The 27,013-nt window shown below is 38.3% G+C and overlaps 1 protein-coding gene across 11 annotated transcripts in view; it reads right to left on the reverse strand.

Annotated features, from left to right (window-relative positions):
* The window catches only part of ANO5 (anoctamin 5), a 65,004-nt gene that overhangs the window by 25,263 nt on the left and 12,728 nt on the right, over positions 1-27,013 (reverse strand). For 2 of the 11 annotated variants that reach the window (XM_083598252.1, XM_083598249.1), the window contains exons 2-11: positions 20,074-20,144; positions 17,322-17,369; positions 13,727-13,771; positions 11,147-11,260; positions 5,927-5,995; positions 4,068-4,352; positions 3,672-3,785; positions 2,177-2,292; positions 505-639; positions 21-126 (exon numbers count right to left, since the gene is read on the reverse strand). In XM_083598252.1, coding sequence (XP_083454378.1) covers positions 21-126; positions 505-639; positions 2,177-2,292; positions 3,672-3,785; positions 4,068-4,352; positions 5,927-5,995; positions 11,147-11,260; positions 13,727-13,771; positions 17,322-17,369; positions 20,074-20,144 — 1,103 coding nt within the window. The remainder of the gene's footprint in view (positions 1-20; positions 127-504; positions 640-2,176; positions 2,293-3,671; positions 3,786-4,067; positions 4,353-5,926; positions 5,996-11,146; positions 11,261-13,726; positions 13,772-17,321; positions 17,370-20,073; positions 20,145-27,013) is intronic. The other 9 variants (XM_083598259.1, XM_083598258.1, XM_083598257.1 and 6 more) reach the window with 5 other exon arrangements.

The following is a 27,013-nucleotide window of genomic DNA, read 5'->3' on the forward strand; positions in this document are numbered from 1 at the left end:
TTGCAGCAATGACTACAGACCTCTGAAGACTCACACGTGGAGTTCAATCTCCAGTAATCACATTTTTGATCACATAGTGGGCACATTATAATCTTTCCCCCAATTTCGGAGTCACATATTTCTTGGCTGAAGGGGACAGATAAAAGTATTTAATTAAGCAATAGACGGATAAATTGTGTTTTTGTGCAGATGCTGATATTTGACTTTACAAAAGGAATATAGAGAACCCGTTCCCTCTCTTTCAGTGCGCAATATTCAGCAGGGCCATACTCACAATAATGCAGTGGCACATAGTTCTACATCTGGATCATACGTTTAAGCTAATGTTTCTGTACAGTGGCTCACAGGATCACTGCACACAATGTTACAGAAGGCAAGGGGACTCAAGCTTTTCAAAGACAAAATTGATCCACAACAATTAGCATTGAAGTGGACAGGACAGCTGTCATCAGCCAACTGGTCATGATTCAATCTAACCAACACGACCATGTTAATTACTCTTACCTACTCATATTTTCATTCATTGTAAATGCACCATACAGGAAACAGATTAATCCAACGATAGCGGCAAAGAACAGCATCTCAGTGTAGAACCCCAGCCAGGCAAAGTAGATTCCAATCCTCTCCCCATAATACTTCCTGCGGGAAAGTAACGTGGAATGGAATGTAAGGGAATGCAAGAAACAATCAACATCTTAAAAAGGGGGAGGAAAGGGGAGAAAAGCTCGGAAGACTAATTGCAAATAAAGATACAGGGCTAGATTTGGATGACAAGTTTTCAGGCAAAATTCAAAGGAATGCTACTGAGTTGACTGTAAAACAATTCTCAGAATTTCTTGTTCTTATTTGTGCCCTAATTACATGGATAGCTAGTTTTTGCTCATGTGTTGCCCAGCAACCAGATATGATTCTCCCTCCCCTCATTTTGATTTTAAAGCTGCCTTAGACCCTGGCATGAAGCCATGGAAGTGATGATATGAACATGGCCAGTGACAGCACCTTTAACATCCACAGAATGTTGTTTAGCATAATTGGTCAAACAGCCAGTTGGGAATAAGCATATAGAAGCTGAACACCAGAGAAAAGGAATCTAACAGTTCAAAGTACATCCTTTTACAGCTATACATTGACATTGTACCCTCACCTCAAACAAAATGAAGCATTTGGTGGGGGGAGGGTTACTTGGAAAACAAATCTGATTCTAACATAGGAGGACACCCACTGCAATGAGAAAAGAGGGCTTTACGGTGTGATGTAAAGAGAAACAATATTGACAACTGTACTGGGACGGGTCAAAAATCTCATGCAAAACATTTTTCATTCTTTCTGCTTTTGAACGTTCCAATGATGATCTTGGCACATACAGGTCTCCCAGCTATCTAGCTATATATCTTCATTTCCATTATTAGAAATTGTATCCCATTGGATACCCTCCCAAAGGAGCCCAAGGCAGCAAACAAGAAGGTACCAAAATAACACAATAGTGGTTTTTTAAAATTAAAAAAATTAAAACAACTAAAAAACAGTTATGTATCTTCAGATTCAAGGTTGCTGGAAACCATTTTTTTCAGCCATTAAATGCCTGGTTGAACAGGGATGTTTTAAGATTCCTCTAGAGTGTTGTTGATAATGAGGGAGACCACACACCCCACCCCACCAGGGAGGACAGCCCACAAATGGAGAATGGCCAATGAGAAGGTCCTGTCATGCGTCAGCAACAACAGGGCAGCGGGAAGTGGCAGCACCACCAACAGGGTCTCTCCTGTGAATTGTAGTGATTGAGATAGTGGGCCTTGGGAAAGGTGCTCTTTTAGGCACATGGCCCCCAAGCCTTTTAGAGCACTGGTACTAATACCTTGAATTGGGCCGAAGAGCTCACTGGCAGCCAGTGCAACTTTCAGGACTGACAGAACATGGTCCTATCAGGATGTCCCACTCAACAATCTAGCATTCTGCGTTAGCTGCAGCTGCCTGACCAATTTCAAGGTCAGTCCCATGTAGAGCACACTGCAGCAGTCCAAGCAGGAGGTCATTAGATTGTGGACCCCTAAGGCCATTTTACAATTTTTGAGGTTTCCTTGAACTATGGAATAATCTACAAATTAAAGTAGGTATATATTGCAAGGCAATGCAAAAGCTGGCGCTTTCATTAAGACAAGAGTACCCAATTGCTCACCTGATAAGGTCCAAGGGCTGTTCTTTGAAAAAACGAGGAAACCTTGCCCATTCTCTGTAGAGGGTGTACCTTTCATTTTCACACTTCGGGTCGTTCGCCCTCTTCCAGTACTGGCACTGTGTCAGCGTGGACAATGAAATAAAGCAGAAATAAAACAGATCAGTAAACGGCAGCATGTGTTCTGCAACACTGGTTCCTCCTAAATATGTACCAGGATAATATATGTAGAAATTGGTACAATTCTATGTATATGACAGGCTGGGGGTGGGTGGCAACAAATAGCTATTTATAGTATTAAGACCAACAACGTGGGCATTCCTTAAGAACAAGCACACTTAATCTGAAATTTGGGAACCGCATCTCTGCCAGGTCTAAATAATACACCCTTTAAAACTTAACTGACTGTGGGGCAACAACAAGCAGGAGTGGATGGCAGGGAACTAACTACGCTGGCACCCCTGTGGCTTACCAGGAGGGAGAAGGGAAGGGGCTGTGCAACAAAGAAACCGGGATTGTGCAGATGTACTCCTCCTGCCAGTGTGTCATCAGAGCACAGACCTTCCTGCTGCCTGCCTTTGCCACCCCACCCTGGCAAGTTGCAGTGATTCTAGTGCCAGGAACACGTTGTGCTTACTCTCCCAGCAATTAAGTCCCTAATTATTTTTCAAATTCTCAAACTATTTAGGTATAGAAGTTCAGGAGTCTTGCAATATGCAAGCCCAACTTTCAAGTCTGTTGTGTTAATATACAAAGTGCTGACCAACTTGTATTCAGGAAACCCTATATCCCATCTTGATCACTGAGATCATCAGGAGCCAGGCCCATCTTACAGAGGCCCGACTGGCCTCTACCAGAAGCCAGGCTGGTTGCAAGCAGTGAAAACAGTCTTCTAGCAAAGATTCAGCAAACACCCTTGCTTTTGATTCTGATGTTTCGCTTGAAGGAATCTCTACCTTGTTATGCAGGCAGGTCCATGCAACTGCTTAATTTTTTTTGAGCAATTAGGAATTTTGTACTATTTTATATTCCATTGCATATATTGTTGCATTGTATATATTGCTGTTCTTGTTATATCACATGAACCGGCACTGTGCAAGTATTTTTATGAATACATAAAAGGCCACAATTTCCTAACATAGTTTCTAAAAAAAAATCATATATAAACTGCTAAAAAGAAAATCCAAAAATGGGCTCCAGTGAAGCACTTGTTGTTTGCCGCCAGAGGGCGCTTTGACACTAAACTTTAACCCTGCAATAACCATCCCAGTTTGACAGCACAGTTGTAATTAACCTTCTTCCCCTCCTCGCTCTTTTCCCGAGGCTTGCACAGGTGTTACGTTATGTTATGTTGTAAGCAGTTTCCCATAGCAGTAGTCACAATTACAGAGAATCACACATATTATGTCTTCCCCAGGAGGTGTTACTTAAAAACAGATAAACTGAGGTTTGGAAAACAGGGAAGTACTCTGGAAAGAATGACAAAAAAAATACCTACATCATGAAGAGGATAAGCAGCAGTGTAGGTGCCATTATTCAAGAGCCGTTTGATTCCAAACTTCTTTTTCCCTTCTTCTGTTCCATATGGACACCTTGTTAAAATATAGAAAACCTAAAAAAGGGAGAGAGAAACCAACCCCACAGTTTAAAATGAATATGCTATGATTATCAGGTAATCTACCGGTAATTTTCCTTCGCAACTGTTCTTCACTGCAGTGCGTGGATACAAAACATTTTCCACACTCCAAAAATAGATATGTCAGTCAAATAAAATTATATTTGACCTTTAAACTAATTTATTAACCCATTACCTTTACAGACTAAAATACTTCAATATAAGGCTCCAGAACGTTGAATTGCACCTCATGTGTGCTGATGTGTCGGAAGTACTCACAATTCTGTTCCTGACAGAAGGGGAGAAAAATGTATTCTCATCTTCAATGAGGTAGAGTTCCTGCCTTTCTTTGCTGAATGGGGCTGTGAAGTAATCTGGTTCTGGGTGCATCACAATTTCAGGCAGCCTAAATGGCCAAGATATCCAATCCAAAGGGTTTTCCGCAGTACAAGGGATATCATTTTCTTTGATGGGCATTTTTATGCTCAGCACTTCAGCATATGTGATCAGAACCTCCCATGGCGCATGAATCTTCACAAAGTAAGTTTTGCCATTGTCAGATTCCTACGAAGGAAATGATAAGGTTTGAGGTTAAACAGGCAATACTTTCATATTCATACATCTATAAAGAAGCTTCACATTAAATACAGATATCATCTATGGGAGCTAGTGCCACTGCATCCACATGGTAAGCAAAAACAAGAATACTTTGGGTGGTACTGAACTCCTGTGACCTGCCAGTGCAAATATTTCCACATGGGTAATAAGACTTTCTCTCCTTTTTTACACCCTCCACTATGAGCATCCTATGCCCTCACTAAATCTGCTCCAGAAGGTGAGGGAACCCCTGGAAGAGATTTTTTTTAGGGGGGGGTGCAGAGTGAAGAGAAAGGGAGAACATTTCATTACCCATCGAGAAATCCTTCCTCTGATGAAATGAGAGACTTAGTGCTACATTGGACTCTAGCATAAATATTTATTTAGCCTTTACCACCATTTTTAATCCACCATTACAAGTGTTTCTGGGCGATATACATTTCTTAAAAAACAAAACACCATAAAATATAAACATGCAAAATAAACCTTTAAAATATTTTTTAAACTTCAGACCAGAAACGAGTCCTAAAAGGCATATTTTGAACATAATGAGAAAGTGCAGTTTAGAAAGCATGTCCTTCTATTCTATGACAAGCCGCCCTGTTTGCTATTCATCTCATTACTCTTCTAGGTATTTGATAGTATTTCTTTTGGACTATGATGTATAAAATGTTAAGTTACATTTAAATCTCACTGAAACCAATAGCACTAACTTGTTCTATTAATTCCAGTGGGAGTCAATCATGACTAATCATCTACAGGCAAAATGGGAGAATAATCAAGACCAAGAGAAGTTACTTGTGCTCATCATAAGTGGTCCGTATTCTGTCTCCATACAAAACCTTTATTTTGACCACATGCCTGAAGATTTTCTGCATGTACAACTTAATGCTCTTCTAGCCCTTCTTTTTCCTTTATTGTAGGCCTTTAACAAACCTCCCACTGTTGATAGCCGAAGGATTACAGCTTATCAACAAGTTCTACAAAGAGGCTCTATTTCAATGGGGCTACCCTTCTCATCTCCCCGCACCCCCGCACAACAAAGGATAATGGGCCCAAACAAACCCTAGGCACACCTGGAATCAGGTGAGCTCATAATCAGAGCAATTGCCATACTTTGAGTTAAGAAAGTGAAATTCCTCTGCCTTGAAACTACTCGCTGAGACTTCTCCTATAGAAGCATTGTTGTTGCAGCTGGACTGTGCAGTCTCCTGATCCCAGGTATGTCTTGGGCTTGCCAGGCAGAGGAGCAGGGATATCACTGTAGCACCTCTCCATGTTGTTAGGCACTGCAGGGTTTTGGATGACACCTAAAGGTCACAGAACCTCTCCAGGAATGGACTGCATCACTATTATTTTCTGATCAGCATCTAGTACGTTGTTAACAAACAAATCTTAAACATGCTGCTGGCAGGGAGGTGAAAGATGCCGCAATTCAATAGACATTCTATTTCCTAGCAATTTCCAAGCAGAGTTCTTCATCCCCCATCTAGTTTAAGCATATGTTCAAGAAGTAAGAAGGCATAATAATGCTTCGTTACCTTCTTGTCTTCAGTTTCTAGTTCCAGGCCAGCCTTCTCTAGATTGTTCTCAAATTCTCGTCTCCGTTCCTGAAGGAAAACAAAAAGCTCATTACTTCTTATTAAAATAGTAGGTGCATTTAAATCGATAAATATCTGTTATGTGTCAAAGAATGTTCTCAAGGGCAGCCCAATACAAAGCACAGTGCAATAGTCTAAAAATGATATTACCATTCTCTTGGTGACAGTAACCACATCTTGGGTCAAAAAGAAGAGAGATCATAGCCAGCTTACTAGCCAAACTGTCAACCGGCCATCTCCCTGGACATCCAGCAGCAGAAAAGGCATATCATTTAAAGGGATGTTTTTCTAGCTAGATGAAAATGTCCCTGCCTTAGGTGACCATTTTGCATTGTTTTCTGTTTTATGGTAGGACTATAAAGCACACCAACACATGTGTAAAAGGCAGTAACTAAACAAACAAAAATAATATTTATCAGCACCTATTTAGAATGACTTGAACAGTTTCCTTAACAGACTTCCTGTTTTATATTGTAGACCCATCCCAAGTTCACCCTCAGGGTAACAGTTGAAGGCAGACTTCAATTTCCCATGGTACAGTTTTATGAAGATAAAAAATAGGCACCAAAGTCCACTGATTAAAGTTAATGATTCTGAAAGAAGTTTAATATAATGAACAGATAATACATGTTATCTTAGAGAAAAGTTGTGCTATCAATGTAAAAAGAAGTTCACTTTCAGATAACAGTGCTGTTTGCTCCTAACCTTCAAATAATCAGCAAAGTGATAACTTGTTTACAGTGTATGTATTATAATTCAGGGGTTCTCATGCATGGCTTGCGTTTTGTTACGACTCTTTAGAGGGCATCATCAATAGTCTCCCTTTCACATCTCTCAGATGTCCTACATTGTAAAGAATGTTTTGCATTTGTGATTACTGCCTACAAGATGGCACAGTCCACATGGGGGGGGGGAGAGAGAGAGAGAGAGAGAGAGAGAAACAGAACAGGGCCTATTATTTTAGGCAAATGATTACTACCATTTTGGTTCTTTAGTAAAATCAACAAGACTAGCACCAGGAAAATCTACTAGGTGGACAAACAATAAGTGAAAATGATATGTGCAACGGTGGATAAATTCCAAACATTTGCCTGTTTCTAATTTGTTGCCAAAGTTTGTGTTATTTTGATCCAGGTAAGTCAACACCAGAAATACCAAAAACAACTAGTGCTTTTTCGGTTAGATTACAAAATTTCCACAATAGGGGAAAGGGGAAGGTTTACTAAGGGGGAAAATAAGACCAAAATTCATATTCTGAACATGAACCTCTCCCTGTACTATAGACAAAACATAACAGTGCCAGTTATTCAAAGAATAACTTTACCATTCTACTTTCACATGAGGGATATTTCTCTGGAGTTGTCTGCCTGTGAGAATCAAGAAACTTGATGCACTACTTTTCAAGCCTGTTTTCTGATGTTGCAATTTTTGCATAATCCACTATTCTTCATGTGAATCTTAGGGAGATGTATTTCAGAACTGCACATGTAAATTGGCCCAACTTCTATAGCAGTGGCATGTTTACCCAAATAAACATGCTTAGGCATGCACTAGAGTGTGTTGGCATGCAGCATTGAACCAACTCTTTCTATTAGACAGCATTTCAGCTCCTCATTGATACATTTTAAGGTTCTGCTGAAAATGGAAGTGATTTTTAAAAGTTTTCTTTGTATGAAAAATTAAGTGCTCCACTAGCATATGTCTGCAAAACAAAGCAAGCATACAGACTTCCAGACTGTGCAGCTCTCAGATGTTTTCCCAAGAATGCTTCTATTCTTAGCCCGCAGAACATTGCCAAGTCACTGTGCTGTAGAAAGAGCAATGCATGAGATTTCCTAGCAGTTACTGTACAGTATGACACTGCATGTATATTTTTTTCAATCCTTAACAAAGTGTCAAGCCCAAATCCATTATAACAGCAAAATAAAATAAAAATCCATGGTTAGAGTTCACTGCTTAAATGGGAGACGCTGCTAAGTAAACCTTTACGTCTGACAACGCCTCCAGCTTTGCTTCTCCCAATGACATATAATTGGACTGAATGTATTCAGGCAGTGGGCAGATGTTAAAACTAATATCTCTATTAAGATTAGTCAACCTTCTAGTTTATTTCCAACAGAGTAACCCTCAAAAACATTCCAGATGATCTTCAGTCTGAGAGTTTTTAATGCAGCAAAAAGAAAATCACTTGCTACAGTTCCATGGTTTGGGCTTTTTAAACCAACAAGAAGTCAAGCTGGGGTCGACACAAACTGGGAGAGGAAAGCAGTCTCTCCATAATTTTTTCTTAGAGGACTATTCTGCCATCAGCAATGGCCTTGATGCTGTACTAAACTCTCCATTCTTCAGAAAGGAAGGCCTCACACAGTCTCAAAAAGAAAGGAACACAATAAACAACTCCCCAAGGAAAAAGACAATGAAACTTGAGCAGTGTTGCAAAAGCCCAGTCTTGTTGCCTGAATGCAACTGAAAGATTTAACTATGGATCGGCAAACTATCTTGGGTGCATAGGCCTCATGCACAAATGGTTCCTACCAGAGGTGAGACCACAGGATGATCTCTTTTCTAAGGGTTACATACAGAATATGTGTATGTTATCTATGCATTTTTTTAACCAAGTAATGCTGTGCAGTAAAGATTCTAATTAGCAAACCTAAGGATAACATGCCATGTATTATCTCGTCTCTTTACATTGCATTCTGAAAACCATGGAACAATTGAGATGCAAAAATAATATGGCATATGTAGTGCTTTAAAAACACACCCAATCATCCTATAATAGAACAGTTACAGATAGGTAGCCGTGTTGGTCTGCCATAGTCAAAACAAAAAAATTTTTTTTCTTTCCAGTAGCACCTTAAAGACCAACTAAGTTAGTTCTTGGTATGAGCTTTCGTGTGCATGCACACTTCGTCAGATACGTCAGGTATCTGACGAAGTGTGCATGCACACGAAAGCTCATACCAAGAACTAACTTAGTTGGTCTTTAAGGTGCTACTGGAAAGAAAAATTTTTTTTTTTGTTATAATAGAACAGTTATCATCAAATTGCACAAGAACAGAAATATGACAGTGCTCAGTCTGTGGCATTAGTTATATGCTACACTGGATAAGGGCATCCAAATTACTCATAGTCTAATCTTCAAACTGCCATCAGAAAACATGCAGAACAAGTCAATTTAAAAAAGCAAAGGCAACCTAAAAAGCCAAACACTTTCTAGTGCTGCATATTACAATGAAACTTAAGGTCATGTAAGCAAACTCCAGGAAACTGCCAAATGATTCAGTGAATGATCCAATTATTCAGCCATTGGAGCCTGCAAGTCTTCTGCATATTGCCTAAGACCATACAGACTTGTATGTTGAGCAACAGCTATTAGTCACATTGTGGGATTCATATATTGCTCACCTGATTCTACATAAGCCAGGGTCATAGTTAACTCAGTTTAAACTCACTGAAATTAATGGACACGACTAATTTAGGCCCATTAATTTCAATAATTAGAACGTAGTTGGATATAACCCCCTGGTCTCCAAGGGACAATAGTATTATCAGTACAGGATGGTAGCTGGGATCTCTGAAGTACTGTTGTCCCAAGAAAATCATGTAGGGTTACACCACCAGAAAACAGCCCTGACCAGGAAACCAATTTAGTGTACAATCCCCTCTATTCATTGCCAAGTGACTGATTAGCAATAGGCAAAGCTGTCTCTGCTTTCTCTGTAGTGCAGAGGTAGCCAGTGTTGTACCCTATAGATGTTGTTGATAACTGCATGGCCACGGGTGAGGGAAACTGTAGTCTAAGCATCCGGAGAGCTCCACATTGGCTATCCCTGCTGTTGTGTATAACAGCTATATGGAACTAGATGTGGTACAAAGTACCGAGGCCAAAGTTCCCACCCCATCTTAGAAGATAAGATTATTTCTGTGCTTTTGTGGATAAGGAAATCTAAATCGCTTACAGCCTGGTTCTCAAACTACTCTGGCAGCATTGCAAGTCACTAGATATGTAAACAAAAAACATTTGCTGAAATGCTGTTGTTTATGATTAGTTTACTGGACCCCTGAAAATATATAGTATCTTATGTAAGCTATGCAACAACATATGTTTCCAATACATTTGGAAATAAATTGTTTTGATTATAAAGGCAAGTCACACTGAGATGGAGGTCTATTTATTTTTTTCCTAACAGAGTTTCAGGGCTCCATGACCTTGAGTTTTCTTGCAAAAAGTCAGTGTCTAAGCATACATTCCTCTCCTACATTAAGAGAGGAATCCAACATTGCAGTGAGGCAATCCTTCTGTCAGGTCAAGCATTTTGGCTTGCCGAACAAAACAATTCCCCCTCTTCTCCCCACACATGCTGTTTCAGTGTTTCTCCCAAAATCCCCCAGAACCAATTTCAGGGGGCATGCGGAAAAGGGAGGGGCTGTTGCACAAGTGAATGTCCTTGCACAGGGCTTCTGCTGATAGGATTCATGAGTTGAATCCCTCCAGAGACTTTTCTACCAGCAAGGGAATGAGGGATAGACCAAGAACACTACAGTACCTAAGCATTCCCATGTGTGCAATGAAGTACCAGTTGGCTAATTTCATACAATTAAGGGAAGCACGTGTGCTAGACATGACTGCAATCTCCAACATCAAGAGGAACTGCAAACAATCTTAATCTTGAGTAATTCACTATGTCTGTTGTTGTTTCACTGACTATTTGAAGGGCAACACAAACTATGATTCTATGAACTGTCCAATTACACAAAATAGTGCTCAGACCTGAAGTCAAAATGCTGCTATTGTCATCAGAGAAAAGAAGCTGCTGCTCCCCACCCTTCCTTTTAGGATAACCACACAATTGCTGCAGTTCAACTGGCACCACTCAGCACATCTATACTTTAAAAGCTATATTATGATTATTTAGAAGATATGTACAGGCATTAACAGAACTTTACACAGATAATATTAAATGTATAGAGCAGAATCATTAACAGTGAAGAATGCAACACTTAGAGTGGCATCCTGACACTTAGAACAGAAATTCAGACAGAACTACATCATGCCTCAGTAAATTGCTTGGAGCTGGTCATACAAGAGGCAAAAACAGGAAGCAGCCATTTGTTTCCTAAGTTGCTCCATCAGAAAATGTCATAAAAGAAACTTACCACTTTTTTTTCTCCTTCTATTTTTGGATCATCTACATATGCAAGTACGAAGTCTATTCGCCGGACACCGTCCCTGAAGAAAACAGAGTCCTTGCTTTGATGTCGTTTATCAATCTATATAGAATATAATGTACACTATTAATATTTGTGGCTGCTTATAAACATGGCAGAAAACAACACATCTTCCAGTTTGTTTCAAGCACTCAGTCTCCTATTTCCAAAAGAAGTATGAGATTTATGAAATAACTTGAGGGAAATGCTTTCTAATTCATGGATGTAGTGTGTGTGTGTGTGTGTGTGTGTGTGTACACTCTTCCCCTTTACATTTCCTCGCATTTGCCCTCTTCTATTAATCACTAATTTTCAGACAGTCACTCACACTACTGACCCCTCTCCATGCATGAACAAGTTCACACACTCCCATACATCACAGATGTTTTCAAGTCACACATTTGACTGAATGAAATATATGAAAAAGAGCATCTGAAGCCCATTGCACATAAATGTTATTCACCTGCCATACATCAGACATGTTAAATGCAACATACAATGACAAAAGACAACAATCTTTAAATTCTTTTTACATTTTGTCTAAACGTCTGCTTTTAGAAGCAATTGCAAACACTGAAAAAGTTATTTTAGTCCTAGCATAATTTTGTACTGTAAAATAATAACACTCAGCTGTTAAAACAACACACTTGAAATATGTGAAAGCAGGAAGCACAGCAGTGGTTCTGAAAGTAAAGAAAATCTGTCATTGCTTTTTAAATAAATATTTAAGAAGGCAACAGACGCTTAGCAACAAAATCTAGTTGACTTTGGATTCTGCAGTAACAAATGTGGGAACAAATTTGGTACATAAGTAATGTTATAGAGGTACTTGCTTCCATAAAGACTCCATAAATCTGGGAGCGGTGTCTTTTTCAGCTAGTTTTAATTTTTTTATGCACTTAGAAGATTACTATTAATCGCATAGCTGTAAAGTGATTTTCCTTATGATTTGCTTCATAATTGGCTTGACTATTCTGAATTTCATTAGTGAAATCTCAGGGCTTGCCCAAGAATTCTCCAACAAAACCTGGAAAGACCAAGTCAAGGAAAACTCCCTGTCAGTAGCCTTCTATTGCCAACCCTCCAGTACTGTGTCTCCCTCCCCTTCCCAAATTTACTATGCAAGGAAATAGTGAGGGGAAACAGTTGGCGAGAAATTGGCGATTATATACCCTGGACAGCAGGGGTGCCTTAAGCTAGAGGCTTCCTTTACGGCAAGGCCTTCCTAAAGCTATCTCATTACCAGAGTAAATTTGAGATTTTTTTTTGCACCACGTCAAGTCCCTTATGAGTTAGGCTAAACTTCAGTAGGGACCTTGGATGGCATTGCAGGCAGGCAAAGGCCTTCTGAGTCATTCTTCTGGGCTGCCCTGTGTATTAAACTGAATTATGTTTTTAACTGGCTTCCGCTGTTTGGATTTCTTATCTGATTTTACTGTACTATTGTTTATGGTGTGTGCAATCAAGCCAATTGATTTTGTGGATTTTAGTGCTATCTGCCTTTGTAATTTTTTTTATGGATAGGTGGAGAACAAATGCAACAAACAATAAAATCCTAAGTTTACCTTTCTGAATTCCACTAGACTTGGTGCCATCAGTAGTAGCAGCAGCAACCGTATATAGAAATTTAGGCTATATGCAATGCCAAATGCTTTGCAGCACTGGTTTTATTCATTCTCACAATTATGCAAGGTAGCTCTTCATTTTCATTCCACTATGAAGCCCATATTATTATTTATTCTGCTAGCTGAATTTTGTGTGTGTGTGTGACACAGAGTTTCAAGTGTCATTTGCACCTTTTCATAATTTTGCTACAATTTCATATGTTGCTTTTATCACACTGTTGAACTGACGCTTAATTGTGCTTTTTGTTCCATGTTATCTTATGGGATATCCCTGAGCGCTTTATTTCTGTATGGAAAGCAGACTCAAAAATCACAACAGCTGTTATGCAAATGTCCATCTAATGCATGGTGGTTGGGTGTTTGAAGGAAATTTGGTCCAATACAGCAATTGCAGTTTCTCCCAACATATGCATGCAAAACAGAGCTTAATTTAATCTACAATTAGGTTTGTATTCAGTACCTTGCAGTTGGTACTCAGTACCTTGCAATGATTAGAATGAGTCTCTAGTAATATCAAGTTCACCCTAATACAAAGGTTTTCAATGCTGAAAAACCCCGGTCAGAAATTAAATATCATATAATGTCCAATTGTCAAATAATTGGATAAGGTTTGCAGTCATGTAGGCAGAGCTTTGATGCTGTCATCAAGTTTAACATGAAATTATGTTAGGGTGGCTGTGGGTTTGTTTTGTTTTAAGAAACGAGCTAAAAATCACTGATCATTATTGGGGGGTTTTCTGGTCTAAATTCTGTTCTTGTTTATATTATGCAAACAACTATTCTTTATTTAAAGACTATTGAGGCTACAAATTTAATTCCCAATTAACCAGAGACATCACATAGTGAAGCTTGTTATCACTGCAGCCATCCAAGCTATTAGCAGTATCAGCTCTCTATGGTTTACCCTGAGACGTTGCTTCAGGAACAGATTGTATCTCCTTCCAGCCTTCTGGAACAACCAACAGGGAATTAGCATGTCACCACACTCTTTTTAAAAAAACCTATATCTACAATTGCGTAAAGTCAGGAACAAGACTCATTTTTCCAGATCAGAAAGTTATGGCTGCAGTAATAAAACCTGCCATAATAAAGAATACTTATTTCAAAGACAATATATGCTTACATAGACCTTAAGTTCTAATATGTATATCATACATTCAAGATATCATTTTTGGAGATCTGGTTCTTAAATTCTCCATGACACATACACAAAAAGAAAACAATGTGCTCCAAGAGACACCCATGGACAAATACAGACTGAGCATTTTGCATTCAATTCCTGTTATCGCAAGAGCTGGAAGTTTACAATCAAGGTAATTTGATGCCAGGAAGCTATAGCTATACCTGCAGACATCCCAAGTTGCATTTATGTGTCCACACTGAAATATATGTGACAAAAGGGAATTGAACTTGCCCATCGTATAACTAGCCTGTCCACATACTTAAAAAAGAAAAAAAGAAAAAAAGGTAAAGGACCCCTGGATGGTTAAGTCCAGTCAAAGGTGACTATGGGGTTGTGGTGCTCATCTCGCTTTCAGGCCGAAGGAGCAGGCGTTTGTCCACAGACAGCTTTCCAGGTCATGTGGCCAGCATGACTAAACCACTTCTGGTACAGCGGAACACCTTGATGGAAACCAGAGCACATGGAAATGCCACTTACCTTCCCACTGCAGTGGTACCTATTTATCTATTTTCACTGGCATGCTTTCAAACTGCTAGCTTGGCAGAAGCTGGGATCGAGCAACGGGTATTCACCCCGTCGTGGGGATTTGAACTGCTGACCTTCTGATTGGCAAGCCCAAGAGGCTCAGTGGTTTAGACCATAGTGCCACCCATGTCCCTTTCTGTCCACATAGCAGTAAAGGAGAACTTTCAGAGCTATGTAGTGGGCACTGCAGTTATTGCTATCAGAAGTATTTTTCGAAGGAAAAGGAGGCATTCCATGCAGGGGCGAGAGTTTTCTCTGAGGCAGTTTCCCATGCTTCTAGTTACATGCTCCAAAGCAAAATTGGAAGAATGGATATGCCCTCCAGTTCACAAAGCTAAGAACAGATAAAAGCCTCACATTTTATTTCTGTCCTGAGGCTTTTACCACAATATGATTAAAACCAGTTTCAGTGCCCTCTTATTTAAAAAGTCAAAGCAAGATCCAAGTTGTCTGTACCCTAACAGCTAAGTAGGTTGTGTACAAGCTTTTAGCACTTCATTCCCTAAAGGTAGCTGCTAGCTCCAAAACAAATAAGAGGTCAGCCACCAGTAACATAGCTAAGAAAAGCAAATTTTGGTTACAGCCTCCACCACCAAATTATATTAACAGAAGAGTTCTTGGTGTTTCTTTTTTAAATAATACTTGCTTATACATTTATTATATCAGATGAATACTGTAAGAATTATTTGCTGCATATGCCACTGGTTCCCAGACCCTATCCCCTGTGGACAACTTAAAAATCGCTGAAGTCTTGGCAGACCATTTATTGTTTTTTCTGCCTGTTGTAGCAATCGTGATGCACTGTGCTAGATGCTGGATGATTTTTAATTGCTTTTTTATTGCTTCATTTATTTCTTATCATGTATTTTATTGCATTACAGGTTGCATGCCATAAATTTCAAATTGAAATACAATAAAATACATAAAAAGAAGCAATAAAATACAATTAAAAATAAATGTGAGTGTTTGATGCAGACATGCTGTGGATCACCTAGATAAAGCTCATGGAGCACTAGGGTCCACAGACCACAGTTTGGCAATCTGCACATGTACAGTACAACAAATCACTTCAGAAATAAAATCGGTGCACAAAAAGGAGATGATGTTCATGATGCATATGCACTGTATTGTAAGATAACCAAGATATCACCGAAGTCTGCTAACACGATTCTGGGATGGAAGTGTGAGCGATCAACTGACCAGAAATACCAAGGAAGAATATATGGTCATAAAAAGCAGTAAAAAGTCACAGCGATATTTTTCCAGATCTTTAAATTCACAACACATTGTGTTGGAGTTATATTTCACAATTACAAACTTTATATTGCTTAATTGTACAAAATATTATATAACATATTAATTAAAACCTGTGGGGTTTTTTTTTTAAAAAAAAAACATAGTTTAGGGGTACTCTCATTTTCCTATACATATTGAAATACTGCCCCTCAATGAGGCCAAACTTAGATTCACAAAATGTTTAGGGGTATGCGTACCCCAGCATCCCACTAGGGAAAAAAGCACTGATTAAAGCCATAAAAAAGACAAACATTCATGGAAGTTATTAGGTAAGGAAAAAAAACTAAAATAGGCCTACTTCACTTAAGCACATCAAATAAATAAATGTAAATCCAGAGTTATAACTTTCTCTTGGCTCAGAATACAAGGAGCAGTACAGTAAATAATGATAAAGATCCATCCATCGGGCACCACAAACCGGATAGATAAATAAATGGAAAAGTAACACCAGTATTAGTAACACCAATACACAATGATAGTAAGAAGTCAGCGGCTACCTCATATAAATTCATCCGTGAAGCTAAGGATATGTAGGTGTACCTGAAAGGCAGACTGCCTCAACTCCATTCAAAATTCATTGGATTAAAAGTGAGATACCATGTTAAGAATGTTAACAGATACCATTTTTATCCTGCTTTCACTAGCTGCATATTGTTACAGTAATTAATAAAGCAAAGCATTACACTTTCTTGGACTTCATTTTTCAAACTGATCCATTAGGGACTCCCCACTGCCCAACATTTATGCTTGCTTCAGTACAAGACGAGGGGGTGTTGAAAGTCCATTTATTCAGAAGGGGCATGCAGACTCCCACTGACAGATGAATGAGCAAGGTGGTAGAAAATAAACCCAAAGTCCTGTTAAAACAGCAGAAAAGATCCAAACACATAATAGCAACTCATTCCACAGCAAACCCAAGAAATTTTAAAAAAAACAACTTTCCAGTTTTCAGCATTGTGTGGAAATTTTATGCAGATTTGTCACTTCATATTTGGTGTACTCTCTGTCCTTGATACCACTGTCCATTTTAATGATTAAAATGAATGCCAGCAAACTGAGAACACTAGGCAATTAAAGAGACAAGAATTGTTTAATTTTTGGATGGACAGAGACTCCATATCTAAAGGGTAATCGCTTATTCTAAAGTGTCATTCCAGAAACAGACATTACCCTTATTTCTGAAATCTTGATACTGTAACTCAAAGGAAGAAAATCAAGGGTCACCATTGCATTTGCAGAATGGCTTTTGTTCTTGTAGAGGTGTCTACTAATATAAGAGAAAGGGGGATCATTGTTGCTGATTTCTCATGCAGTCTCCCATTTTACCTTCCACACTGTTCTGGAGAGTCTATTGCACAGATTGTTGAAGGGATGTCCCAAATATCTTAAGAAAACTGGAAAATATTTTTTTTGCTGTTGTTGCATTTTGACATACAGTAAGAGACAACACTATTCATGCAGGGATGCATAACCACTGCCACTGATTGCTGCTTACCCCTTGAAGATCAGAGATGAGTAATGTAGTCTCAGTGGTACTTAGGCCCTGCCAGTGGCATCATGAGAAAAATATAATGGGATTAGTGTAGATGCAAAAGCTGCAGGGTGCTTAAAACAAAAAACAAAAAACCCAGCAGTAACCATGAAGCCTTGCAGGGTTTGTATGTGTTTTTAAAGCTGCAGTGAGTAATTTCCAGTTTAATTCTCAAGGAAACAATAGACTGCCATAGCCACCTGTCAGCTTTATTTCCTGTGAGGAAATAAAGTGAGGAAACTTAAACCACAGTAATTTATGTTTTATATGGTTATTATCTTCCTGTTTGCGAACAGGAATAAAAGTTTCTATCTAATAATCTTTTGGTTATTCTGCTGTAAAAAAATGAAAATAGAAAAAGGCTATGGTTTTGATAAGAGTTTTATTCCACATTTGGAAATGATGGGAAAAGGGAGCTTTCTTTACATTTTTATCATAATAAATTTCCTGTTGGTCACTAAAAGCTTTTGGAAATTTCTATAATCTAGCGGTCTCTTGAATGCAATCAAATTTACTATGTAAATTAGAAGTTTGCTGTATACCTCAAGAAGTGAGTAAATTTGGTATGAAAAATGATCTAACGTTTTATGTAATAACAAACGCTTAGAATAAGGTTTTCCAACAGTGATCTCAAAACATGAGTTTAAACTGGCAGTCGAGCGGGGTGTATAGTGGTGATGCATGAAGATATATAAAGACAAATGTTTGATGCGTTAGTTTCAAATACAGGTAGGGAATATGAAACAAGATGTGCAAATTTTTCTAGGTTAATTTCAGTCCAGTGCATATGAGTGCATGAGTAAGTTACAGTATTAGACAATAAAAGCCAGATAGTGATATTCATCCACAAATTAAACTGGATTCAAGTGTGTCACTGAGCATCTAGCACAAAAATTCAAAGAAGTGATCACCTTTGTATTTAAATTAGATAAAGATGTACAACAGAATATATTGGTCAGTAACTGTTGCAGCAAGCAAAGTGGATAAGGTATTTATTATGTGAAAGTATGGCAGCCAAGCAGAACTAATTTCAGGCTAACATTCATCACAATAAATATTACTCAAAATGCATACTCATAAAACATTTTGGTAATGGCTTATCCATAACTCATCTTGTATACTATGCATTGCATGTAAATTATTGTAAAGAAATCAGAATTTAAAATGCTGAAAAAAAATAACTGAAGTTGCAAATATCTGCCCTTTTATTATTAAGCTACCATATTTATCATATGTGTAGCCTCGATGCAGCTACTGAATTTACATTTGCTTTGCAACCAGAAGCCAAAAAATACAATTTTAGTATCAGATTTACACAAAGGCTTTACCCAATAAAGCAAAAATACATTTGCCTTGAAATATAATTGCAAAAGTGAGCAGAATCATATTGCCCTCCCCATTCCTCTACAGTGCGTCTTGAACTTGCACCTCATTTTCCAGCTCTATGCCCTATGGCATTGGGCATTATTGCTGTCAATATGTGGCTATTATGTTTAAAAATAAACAGTACCTGTGCACAGTTTATGGTACAAAGGAAAATAAACTTCTATGTGCAGGGATACATACACTGGCCTCTTCGTGCTTGTTCAATGGTGGTTCACACACTGGAAGATGCTGCGACATCATTATATCTGGCAGGTGTGTATTTTGTGAGAGAACAGAGATTGACTCCTCCTACATCTGGTTAACACGGGGACATCTCTGCAACCTCAACCTCAAATCCACACCATTGCCTCACTCCACTGCCATGGACGATGGGGTGTGGCGGTTGCTGTTACTCTATTTTGGAGCAGAGTGTTTTTCTGGGATGGTGAGTCTAGAATATGGCAGATGTTGTACCAGTGTAGTGAAAGCACAGCTCTTCTCCTGGTGTATGGGAATAAAGGATTGTTCTTCCAACATAGTACCAGTATATGCCCTCAAATACTACCATGTGTTTAAACTCATTAAACTTATGATAGGTATGCGATTCACAACCTGAACAATTTCACTAAAGTAATGAAGAGAATATATATTTACAAGAGCAAGTACATACAGTATCCAAAGTATACAACAAGTGGGCTACCAATATCAAATCAAGACTTTCTGATAATCAGCCTAAAGTAATAAATAAATAAATACAGCGCTAAATACATATAAAATAAATACAGTTTAAGTAAGATATAGGAAGCTGCCTTGAACTAGGTTAGACTATTCTTCCAGCTATGCAAAGAAATGGATAGCATTAACTATGATGAGAACTGTGAATTAATACTTTTATTATTATATCACATGGGAATACAAACACAAGGCATAGACGGCTTTCTCAAATCTAAATCACATAACATTATTTGATTTCATGTAGCATTCATCAGCTTAATCATCTAACCAATTCACACATGTAACCAGGCTTCTATATGCAGTTTCCTAGATTAGGGGGCACTTGTACAATTCTGCTGCGCAATGGAATTTAGGGTGGACAAACTTTCCTGGCTCCATTTTGCTTGTCTTCTGTAGACTGGCAAGGCCCTGCATTCCAATCTTTTTGTCTTCCAATTTCCCCTGAGAATTCTATAATTGATTCCTTAGAAGCCAATTTCTAAATATTAAGGTGTATGCCTTCCCTGAGAGATTAATGGCAATCTAAAGAGGTTTTCACTTACCCACAACATTACTTCCCTTTCAGTATCAAAAATCACATTTTATAAAATGAACTGTGCCCACAGTTAAACCTTACCTCAGAGTTGCAAGGTAGTTCTGAATCTGTGTTTGATAAATTTTCAAATAAAGGTCCATTGCTTTCTTCTCCTAAAGAATACAGGAATAAAATTCACATTTACCTCAAATGTATGCTTCCCTAAATAATAATAATAATTCATGTTTGAAGTTAAAAGAAATATTTACAGCCCAATCTTAAATATGTTTACTTAGAGCTAAGGCTTTCTGAGTTTAATGAGGCTTATTTCTGTTCACATGTACTAACCAATAGGTGCCCTTGGTAGTCACATAACAACACAGACAATTCTGGCAGTGTTGCCATGCTTGCAATTCTGGAATACTGATTTCATATTTTAGTAGCTACATCCTGAGAGGCCATGATCATCCACAATAAGTAGTGCATCATGTACAGCAAAGGGAGGACAAGCGTGTTTCGCATCATAGGAATCTGCCTTCTACTGAGTTATTGGTCAGCTAGCTGATTTGTGATGGCTCTCCACCCCTGCCTGGAGATGTCAGGGACCTTCCACACATAAAGCATGTGTTCTGCTAAAGTTACAGCCCTTCCTCACATCTGCGCAAACATACTGAATTGAGGCAAAAGTTAGGACAAAGGTAGGAGAGGGGGGAGGGAGAGGGGGCAGGTGGGTGAGGAAGGGCTTGGCCTCCTCCATCCCTTCAAGATGCAGGGGTGGCTCAGCCCCATCCCAAAAGACATTGGGGGGGGCGGCTGCAGGCACCTCAGCCCTATAAAGTTGGCACCTATGTGTACCAGCAACTCTGTTCAACACTCCACATAATCCACGAAGGTTTATGCCATAATAAATGGGTCAGTCTTTGAGGTGCCACAATAATTTTTTTTGCTGTTTTTGCTGCAACAGACTAACATGTCAACCATCTCTACATACATTGTTGTGCTTGTTTTGTAACCATTTCCTGAAAATGCAACTGGCCTTTCATTGTTAAAGATTCAATGAAGAATACTTTTTTTGTGCTTCTCCAAGCAATGGGATCTTGTCTTTTGTACACTGAAAGAAGTATGAACCTTCAAGCAAAGATTATCCTGTATTCTGGCCACATAAAGTTTGTACCTCTGAATCATTACATGAAGAAAAGCCACAGAACAACATGCATCCAAATAACTAACAGCAATGCAGGAATTCACATGAAGAACTTTCTTGTAAATGGGCTTTTCTCTGTTCACACTTTGTCCTAAGCTCAATAAGAGCTGTTTATTTTACTTGCAAGCATACAATGTCTAACAAATGGTTTTTAATGATGCCAGCTGATGCCCTGATATCAGATTATATAATTTACATGAGGTAAATAATCTTTCAAAAGTGATAATATACATGAGAATATTTTATATCCTTATACCTTGCTGCTGTTCATTTAACTGTTTGCCAGCGAGAAAGAAAACAATTGAAACATCTATGTCTAGTATTCAATGAACTTCTTGCATACCAGTATGAAACACTGACCACAATTTACCTATTTCATATGGTCATGAAAGCTTTAAAATATGCATCAAGACCCCCACCTACTAGGAGTTTCCTGCTCAGTTTAATGAAGAAATTCTATTTCTACTGAAATCAATGGAGAAACTCAGACCTGTTCTTTGGAACTACCTCCTTTTGCAAAACTGGTTGTTTTCCATGGCTTCAAAATTTCCATAAATTTTACATAAAGAAGAGCTTTACGTGCACAGTGGAGAGTCCAAACAGCTTTGGATCATAGACCATTCATTTATGAGCCCAAATTATTTCACCATAAACCACCCCCCAAGTGTGCTTAGAATGGCAGCTTTGAATTTTTTTATTCCACTATGTTAAGCTTGTATTCATGAATCTAGTAGTATATGTAAATTGAAAGTTGTATGTTGAACATGCAATGTTATTTGCATACCTTGTTGAGTCATTGTGTAAACTGCCTTTGAAGTACCATCCCATGGAACTGATTCTAATTCTCACATGCAACCTACACTTGATGCTTCCGTCACCAACTACCAAATATGCATGTGTGAGCTCATGCTTAAGCTTTTGTCTTAAGCCCATTTATATGGAAGGCAATTCTGTGAAGTCAGTCTGTGAAACACTAAAAAAATATTAAATTTGACTAAAGAAGAAACTTAATATCTTCTTGACTTACAACTACATCTCATTAGATAGAAAGGAGGGGAAAACTCAATTAAATTTCCTTTGAAATGTGTCTGAAACATATTGAGGTACATACACTAACCAGCAAGCACTCTCTCTAGCACAAATTCACTTTATTTCATAAACTTTACATTTCACTTGGCTATAGTGAAACCGCTATGTGGTTTACAAGAAATATTGTAATTATCAACAAAAACAGTTTATATTAAACTCGTCAACATATCTGGATGGGCTTGCCTGAACAAAAATGTTTTAAGCAGGCACTGAAAAGTGTACAGCAAAGGTGCCTATGCAATGTCAAAATGCAAGGAACAGGCATAGCACAAACGAATTGAGTTTCCATTGTGCAATATCTGTTGCAGAACAAATCCTTAAAGAAATGATTTGTGTTTCTAAAGCAGAATGAAATCTACTTTGTGGCAAAGGAATTAAAACTGCCTGGAGAGAACACATAATAAACCTGACTCAAACCAGCTCTACCAAGAGACTTGTATCATTCTGTTGCTCTGAACATGTTGTTCTGTACCTACAGACCTCCCTGCCTTTGAGTGTAATAAACACTCTAAACTGGATGAATCTGAGTACAGTGGTACCTTGGTTGTCAAATGGCTTGGCTCCTGAACAAATCAGCTCGCGAACACTGCAAAGCTGGAAGTGAGTGTTCCGGTTTGCGAACGTTTTTTGGAAGCCAAATGTCTGACGCAACTTCTGCAGCTTCCAGTTGAGTACAGGAAGCTCCTGCAGCCAATCGGAAGACTCCCAGAACAGATTAAGTTCAACAACCTAGGTACTACTGTACCTCTCCTCTCTCACAGCTACAGAGAAGTGTTCAGAAGCTTCTGTTTCCATTTTGAATTGATTGTAGATTTCTGTCTCACTCAAACCTGGACAAATGGTAGTTAATTTCAACAATGATGAAATGAAACAAGCCAGTTTATGAAGTTGGCTTGTTTTGTATAACCATACTATACTCAAGATTACAGTTAGGGTTCAGACAACAGAATAAAACTATGGTTAATCTAAACCAGAAGTGGGATTTTACAGTTTCCTCCAGAGGAGAGGGAAGGAAGTTCATGCATGACTCAGGTTTGCAAAGGCTCATTCTCACAATGCTAAACCAGGGCAGATCCATACTATACATGTAAAGTGAATTCAACATTTATTTAAAGCATATGGCTTCCTCCAAAGGATCACGGAAATTGTAGTTTGTTAAGAGCACCGAAAGTTGTAGCTCTGTAAAGGGGAAACCACAGTTCCCAAGATTCTTCAGGAAAGTCATGCGCTCTAAAGGTATGGTGTGAATCTACCTCAAGACACACAAATAAGCCATGGAATTCCATGACACTACTACTACCCTGAAGGACAGAAGAAATAAATAAATCATGTAAAACTTGTTTCTTTGTGGAAATAACCACATCCTTCTTTAGAATGAAAACTTGTTTGCTGAGCCACATTTGAACCCAACTTTGGTTTGGTTTGTACTTTGGTTCCCCTTGTTAGTGACAAAGACTTGCATAATTAAAGTCTTTCCTCAGGCCAAAACATGAGGTGAGAGGCTTTCAAATAGATCATCCCAGCAGAAGTTCCGTCATGTGGATATGGTTTAAGTGCCCTCTGTTTCTCCAATTTCTGATTTAGTCACTGCATCTCTTTGCTTGATATTTGTTCCTGTTCCTCATTTGGTTTTCAACATCCTGATTCAGAGCAAATCTCTTAATATCCTCTCCTAGTTCAACATACTGTGTGGAATCTTGAGGACACAGAAGCACTGCTGAAGCAACTAATGCAAGAAGAGGGGAGGTGATTTTTGCTGATGCCTCTTCCTCTGCACAATTTATTTTGTTTGTGTGTTTCAAAATTGTTGATATATGCAAGCTACTTTAAAATAAACAAAATAGTGGTATATAACACCAGCGAAATTAGCTAAAATGTATAAAACAGATAATAAATGTTGGAAATGTAAAGAAAAAGAGGGTACCTTTTACCATATGTGGTGAGAATGCAAGAAAGTGAAGGACTTCTAGGAAATGATTTATAATGAGATAAAAAACATGTTGAAATACACATTTGTTAAAAAACCAGAAGCCCTTCTGTTGGGTATGGTGGATACAGAAATTCATAAGAATGATAAAAAAATGTTTTTATGTGATAACTGCAGCAAGGATACTATTAGCCCAAAGATGGAAACAAGAAGAAATACCAACTAAAGAAGAGTGGTAAGAGAGATGGCGAGACTAACAGGGGAAATTCAGGACCAGACTTTCCTAAAGGAATGGAATAAGTTTTTGATATATTTGGAAAGCAATTGTAATCAACTGACATCGCTTGTAGGGTTAAAACAAGTTTTGTAAGGAGTAATTTATAAATTATTGTGAAAAGAATTAAGAATAGATGTATTGGAAATTTGAGTTTATAGCAATAATTATAGTAACAAATTGCATAATTAGAAAGGCTTTAGAAAACCATCAGTCGAGGTTGAAGGAAGTCTTAGGCTGTGATAGCCAAAAACTTTGAAATGATGTTTAAAAGGATGTTATGCTGTGTAAAAACCAATAGAAAATTAAACAAAACAAAATAAAATAAAAAAAATGAATTTGAAAATTCTATCTGAGATAATCTTGGGGACCAAGCGGAATAAAAGTGAGATAATGAGTTACTGTATCTAATGCAATACAGTTTTGAAACTTTCAAAAGTATAAATCCATAGATCCTTGTAGCAAATGTTTAATCTTTCACTCATATTATAGTTTCGGGTTGTACTCAAAATAAAGTAAGAGCTGGCTGCTGGCTGCTGGCTTTACTGTGGCCTTGCAAAGGTCTTTTTCTTCTTCTAAGTATCCATTTTCAGTTTGTAATTGTCAGCACAATGCATGTCAGGCTTGCTCCAAAGATGCTAAGTCTGGTCTTTCACATATCCTAACTTATAGTTAAGAAGAAGTCTTTGAATAGCAAACCACATATCACTGTGTAATTTCAAAGTAAAGCTATGGAAAAATTAGAGGCCCAAAGAAGTTAAATTTAGCAGAGCTGCTTTTTAGCATGTCCCCCACCAAGCGTTTTCATACCGCACGGGCATTTGCCATCTCGCCACATTCTTGGTCGTTCTAAAAATCCCTAGGTATCACAAGAATCCTGTTGAGAGAAGCTATATCATCACTTGGAATGTCAAGCTATAAAACTGGACCACACCTAAAGTATTGTGGCTTGTGGAGTGTGTGTTCTCTGGAACTATTTTATCAGCAATAGATAACAAGAAGAAAATACTGACCCCATCAAGAATTTCAGATAACAAAATAAGCATGTGATTTCTTTAAATATCATGCTTCTTTGTGCTCATGAGGTGAAATGGGGTGGGGAGAGGTGATATTCACAGATTCCCACTTTGCTATGTACTGCATTTCTTTGCACCACCTACCACTTTGTTGCAAAGGTCCATCACACTTCTTTAGCAGATTGGCTGGGTACATAGGGCTTCAGAGGAAAAAGGAATTACCAAAACCCATTCCTCCTCTTTACACTAATGGAAGTATCCATTAGTGACGCGGGTGGCACTGTGGGTTAAACCATAGAGCCGAGGACTTGCCAATCAGAAGGTCAGTGGTTCGAATCCCCGCGACGAGGTGAGCTCCCGTTGCTTGGTCCCTGCTCCTGCCAACCTAGCAGCTCGAAAGCACGAAGTGCAAGTAGATAAATAGGTACCGCTCCAGTGGGAAGGTAAACGGCGTTTCTGTGCACTGCTCTGGTTCACCAGAAGCGGCTTAGTCATGCTGGCCCCATGACCCAGAAGCTGTCTGTGGACAAACACCGGCTCCCTCGGCCAATAAAGCGAGATGAGCGCTGCAACCCCAGAGTTGGTCACGACTGGACTTAATGGTCAGGAGTCCCTTTATCTTTAAGTATCCATTGGATCAAAAAGCTTTTTGCAAGTGGAGTAATACAACTGAATACAATCCATAAAATGGCAACCTGAGACTAGTGGGAATTAATTTATTCAACTGTATATGTTTTCAGCCAATAACTCTAAATATGGATAAGAAAGCCAAAGAAGTTAGTATTTCAAAGGCTGTAAAGTATACACTGGGGTATACGGCTGGGGAGGGCGGGATATAAATAAAATATTATTATTATTATTATTATTATTATTATTATTATTATTATTATACACAAATTCAAGACCAGACAGCCAGACTGCCCCTTTCAGATTTCAATGAAAGTTTAAGTCCTCAAAGGGTAAAGGAAGGTTCAATCCAGTATTTATTGTAGTAGCATCTCTTGCAACTATGTCTTCACCACCTTGCATTATATCTTTGCTTTAGTTACTTTCATTATTATAGATCACAAATATTTCATATACAGGAAATAAGTAATACTGAATTGTTTATTGTTTCCCCTTATAGCAACTCTGCAGCATGCACCACTTCTAGTAAAATATTGAATGGAAATATAAAAGCACTTCAATTCCTTGTCATTTGCAAGTGAATTGTGAGAGCAGGTCTTGCTATAGTTTTCAAGATCATGAATGACATCAGTTTGGAAAATAATGGCTAGCACTCTATGATATAAACCAATTCAAATCTCCCCTCTGCTATAAATTCACTAGCAGGCCTTGCACAAGGTTTTTATCTCTCAAATTCAGTCCCTAATCACAAATATGGTTACAGTATTTCTGACCTAAACTACAGGATAGTTGTAAAAGTTAGTGAGATAATGTATATGAAGTGCTATGATTATGCTGAAGTAGTATATAATGACAATTGTATTGTTGAATACTGTGTACAGTAGGGTATACTTACAAATGTTAAA

This window comes from Podarcis filfolensis (assembly GCF_964270895.1).
Source record: "Podarcis filfolensis genome assembly, chromosome: 1".
In the NCBI taxonomy this organism is placed as follows: domain Eukaryota; kingdom Metazoa; phylum Chordata; class Lepidosauria; order Squamata; family Lacertidae; genus Podarcis; species Podarcis filfolensis.